Raw genomic sequence first — 4346 nt, 5'->3', positions numbered from 1 at the left:
TCCACTTTAGCAAGGATGGACGCGCCACACAGAGACGCGTTCCTAGCCCGCGCTTCCCACCTGTCTTCAGGCGCATCCCGCTTTCCTCAAACTTAGGAAACGCCTCTGGGAGGTCCTGTCCGGCTCCGGACTCACTACCGACCACCCGCGAACAGCAGGGTCCCCTGGGCTTCCCAAGCCGCGCACCCCTCCGCCCCGCCCCTGCGCCCTCCTTCCTCGCGTCTGCCCCTCTCCCCCACCCCGCCTTCTCCCTCCCCGCCCCAGCGGCGCATGCGCCGCGCTCGGAGCGTGTTTTTATAAAAGTCCGGCCCCGGCCAGAAACTTCAGTTTGTTGGCTGCGGCAGCAGGTAGCAAAGTGACGCCAAGGGCCTGAGCGCTCCAGTAGCCACCGCGTCTGGAGAACCAGCGGTTACCATGGACGGGATCAGTGTAAGTCCAGTTTCAACCTGCTTTGTCATAAATGTACAAACGTTTGAACTTAGAGCGCAGCCCCTCTCCGAGAGCGCAGAAGCGGCCAGGACATTGGAGGTACCCGTACTCCAAAAAAGGGTCACGGAAAAGGAGTTTTCTTGACCATGCCTATATGGTGCGGGGGGGTGGGGGGGAACAGGATTGGAATCTTTTTCTCTGTGAGTCGAGGAGAAACGACTGGAAAGAGCGTTCCAGTGGTTGCATGTGTCTCCCCCTTGAGTCCCGCCGCGCGCGGCGGCTTGCACGCTGTTTGCAAACATAAGAACATTCTGTGCACAAGTGCAGAGAAGGCGTGCGCGCTGCCTCGGGACTCAGACCACCGGTCTCTTCCTTGGGGAAGTGGGGATTTCTTGGAGCGAGTTACATTCTCTGAATTTAGAGGCGGAGGGCGGCGTGCCTGGGCTGAGTTCCCAGAAGGAGATTGCGCCCGCTTTAACTTCGGGGATAAGCGCCTGGTGACTGTTCTTGACGTTGGGTGCGTGTTTATTAAACTCTGTGCGGCCGACGGAGCTGTGCCAGTCTCCCAGCACAGTAGGCAGAGGGCGGGAAAGGCGGGTGGACCCACCGCGCCGATCCTCTGAGGGGATCGAGTGGTGGCAGCAGCTAGGAGGTGATCCGCCCGCGCGCTTTGGGTTTGAGGGGGAAACCTTCCCGCCGTCCGAAGCGAAGCGTGTCTCTTCCCCACGGCCGCGAGTGGGTCCTGCAGTTCGAGAGTCTGGGATCGTGCAGAGGTCAGCGGAGTGGTTTGACCTCCCCTTTGACACCGCGCAGCTGCCAGCCCTGGAGATATGCGCTCCGGGGACAGGAGCGGGTACGGGGTGGGGGGCGGGGGCGGGGGCGGGGGCGGTTAGAACCGCACCTGGGCTGCCAGGTCGCCGCCGCGAAGACGGGCAGGTGCAAGTGGGGAAACCGTTTGGCTCTCTCCGAGTCCAGTTGTGATGTTTAACCGTCGGTGGTTTCCAGAAGCCTTTTTGAAACCCTCTTGCTAGGGAGTTTTTGGTTTCCTGCAGCGGCGCGCAATTCAAAGACGCTCGCGGCGGAGCCGCCCAGTCTCTCCCCAGCACCCTGTGGGACAGAACTTGGCGTATAGCCCAGCGGAGCCCCTGCAGCGCTGCTTGCGGGCGGTTGGCGTGGGTGTGGTGGGCAGCCGCGGCGGCCTGGGGCTGGACGACCCGGCCCCCCGCGTGCCCACCGCCTGGAGGCTTCCAGCTAACCACCTCCGGCCGGATTAACTGGATCAGTGGTGGGGTGATGGGAAGCCACCCGGGAGAGTGAGGAAATGAAACTTGGGGCGAGGACCACGGGTGCAGACCCCGTTACCTTCTCCACCCAGGAAAATACCCCGCTCCCTAACGTCCCAAACGCGCCAAGTGATAAACACGAGGATGGCAAAAGAGACCCACACCCCAGAGGAGCGCCTGCTTGGGGGAGGAGGTGCCGTTTGTTCATTTTCTGACATTCCCGCCCAATATACCCCAAGCACCGAAGGGCCTTCGTTTTAAGACCGCATTATCTTTACCCACTACATGTTGCTTGAAGCCGAGAATGGTTTGTGTTTAGGCAGGCGTGGGAAAATTAAGTTTTTGCGCCTTAGGAGAATGAGTCTTTGTAACGCCCCCGCCCTCCCCCCGAGATCCTCCCTCCCCTCTTCCCTCCCTGGGCGAAAAACTTCTTACAAAAAGTTAATCACTGCCCCTCCTCACAGCACCCACCCCACCCCCGACGCCGCCTGGGAGTGGCCTCTTTGTGTGTATTTTTTTTTTCCTCCTAAGGAAGGTTTTTTTCTTCCCTCTAGTGGGCGGGGCAGAGGAGTTAGCCAAGATGTGACTTTGAAACCCTCAGCATCTCAGCGCCCTTTTGTTCTCAACAAAGAATTTTGTAATTGGTTCTACCAAAGAAGGATACAATGAAGTCACTATGGGAAAAGATGGAGAAGAGAGTTGTAGGATTCTACATTAATTCTCTTGTGCCCTTAGACCAGTACTTCAGAATTTCCTGAAGAAAGCAAGCCTGAATTGGTTTTTTAAATTGCTTTAAAAATTTTTTTAACTGGGTTAATGCTTGCTGAATGGGAAGTGAATGTCCATTCCTTTGCCTCTTTTGCAGATATACACTTCAGATAACTACACCGAGGAAATGGGCTCAGGGGACTATGACTCCATAAAGGAACCCTGCTTCCGTGAAGAAAATGCTAATTTCAATAAGATCTTCCTGCCCACCATCTACTCCATCATCTTCTTGACTGGCATTGTGGGCAATGGATTGGTCATCCTGGTCATGGGTTACCAGAAGAAACTGAGAAGCATGACGGACAAGTACAGGCTGCACCTGTCAGTGGCCGACCTCCTCTTTGTCATCACGCTTCCCTTCTGGGCAGTTGATGCCGTGGCAAACTGGTACTTTGGGAACTTCCTATGCAAGGCAGTCCATGTCATCTACACAGTCAACCTCTACAGCAGTGTCCTCATCCTGGCCTTCATCAGTCTGGACCGCTACCTGGCCATCGTCCACGCCACCAACAGTCAGAGGCCAAGGAAGCTGTTGGCTGAAAAGGTGGTCTATGTTGGCGTCTGGATCCCTGCCCTCCTGCTGACTATTCCCGACTTCATCTTTGCCAACGTCAGTGAGGCAGATGACAGATATATCTGTGACCGCTTCTACCCCAATGACTTGTGGGTGGTTGTGTTCCAGTTTCAGCACATCATGGTTGGCCTTATCCTGCCTGGTATTGTCATCCTGTCCTGCTATTGCATTATCATCTCCAAGCTGTCACACTCCAAGGGCCACCAGAAGCGCAAGGCCCTCAAGACCACAGTCATCCTCATCCTGGCTTTCTTTGCCTGCTGGCTGCCTTACTACATTGGGATCAGCATCGACTCCTTCATCCTCCTGGAAATCATCAAGCAAGGGTGTGAGTTTGAGAACACTGTGCACAAGTGGATTTCCATCACCGAGGCCCTAGCTTTCTTCCACTGTTGTCTGAACCCCATCCTCTATGCTTTCCTTGGAGCCAAATTTAAAACCTCTGCCCAGCACGCACTCACCTCTGTGAGCAGAGGGTCCAGCCTCAAGATCCTCTCCAAAGGAAAGCGAGGTGGACATTCATCTGTTTCCACTGAATCTGAGTCTTCAAGTTTTCACTCCAGCTAACACAGATGTAAAAGACTTTTTTTTATACGATAAAGAACTTTAAGTTACACATTTTTCAGATATAAAAGACTGACCAATATTGTACAGTTTTTATTGCTTGTTGGATTTTTGTCTTGTGTTTCTTTAGTTTTTGAGAAGTTTAATTGACTTATTTATATAAATTTTTTTTGTTTCATATTGATGTGTGTCTAGGCAGGACCTGTGGCCAAGTTCTTAGTTGCTGTATGTCTGGTAGTAGGACTGTAGAAAAGGGAACTGAACATTCCAGAGCATGTAGTGAATCACGTAAAGCTAGAAATGATCCCCAGCTGTTTATGCATAAATAATCTCTCCATTCCCGTGGAACGTTTTTCCTGTTCTTAAGACGTGATTTTGCTGTAGAAGATGGCACTTATAACCAAAGCCCAAAGTGGTATAGAAATGCTGGTTTTTCAGTTTTCAGGAGTGGGTTGATTTCAGCACCTACAGTGTACAGTCTTGTATTAAGTTGTTAATAAAAGTACATGTTAAACTTACTTAGTGTTATGTTCTGATTTCTGTTGACATGCTTTTGGCTGGTAGAGGACAAAAATAATACGTTTATGGTATGCAAAGCACTATCCTAGGTATTTCATTGTAATATTTTACTTACCCCTTATCACAACTCTGATAGATTCTGCTTCTGTTACTAATTACATTTTATAGAAGAGGAAACGGAGGCACAGAAAACCTAAGTAACTTGGTCA

At 52.2% G+C, this 4346-nt stretch overlaps 2 protein-coding genes across 4 annotated transcripts; both read left to right on the top strand.

Moving 5' to 3' along the window:
• Nucleotides 1–262: 262 nt before the first annotated feature.
• CXCR4 (C-X-C motif chemokine receptor 4) lies at nt 263–4136 on the top strand. 3 transcript variants are annotated; one of them, XM_054478810.2, is made up of 2 exons: nt 263–429; nt 2578–4136. In XM_054478810.2, the coding sequence occupies exons 1-2, from the start codon at nt 415–417 to the stop codon at nt 3619–3621; spliced, it is 1059 nt and encodes a 352-aa protein (XP_054334785.1). In that variant the 5' UTR covers nt 263–414; the 3' UTR covers nt 3622–4136. The 3 variants fall into 3 exon arrangements, with proteins under 3 accessions (XP_054334785.1, XP_054334788.1, XP_054334786.1); XM_054478813.2 differs by lacking the exon at nt 263–429 and adding an exon at nt 1887–1905; XM_054478811.2 differs by lacking the exon at nt 263–429 and adding an exon at nt 2001–2019.
• Nucleotides 437–1260, top strand: LOC129031944 (uncharacterized). The gene has a single exon (XM_054478814.2). It carries the CDS (start codon nt 576–578, stop codon nt 1050–1052), a length of 477 nt encoding a protein of 158 aa, XP_054334789.1. The 5' UTR covers nt 437–575; the 3' UTR covers nt 1053–1260.
• Nucleotides 4137–4346: the final 210 nt, after the last annotated feature.

This window comes from Pongo pygmaeus, chromosome 11, assembly GCF_028885625.2.
Source record: "Pongo pygmaeus isolate AG05252 chromosome 11, NHGRI_mPonPyg2-v2.0_pri, whole genome shotgun sequence".
In the NCBI taxonomy this organism is placed as follows: Eukaryota; Metazoa; Chordata; class Mammalia; order Primates; family Hominidae; genus Pongo; species Pongo pygmaeus.
This window is presented reverse-complemented; position numbering and strand designations above follow the sequence as displayed.

Coding starts and splice junctions, on each gene's coding strand:
- LOC129031944 (XM_054478814.2), top strand. CDS start 576: ATGCCTATATGGTGCGGGGGGGTGGGGGGGAACAGGATTGGAATCTTT.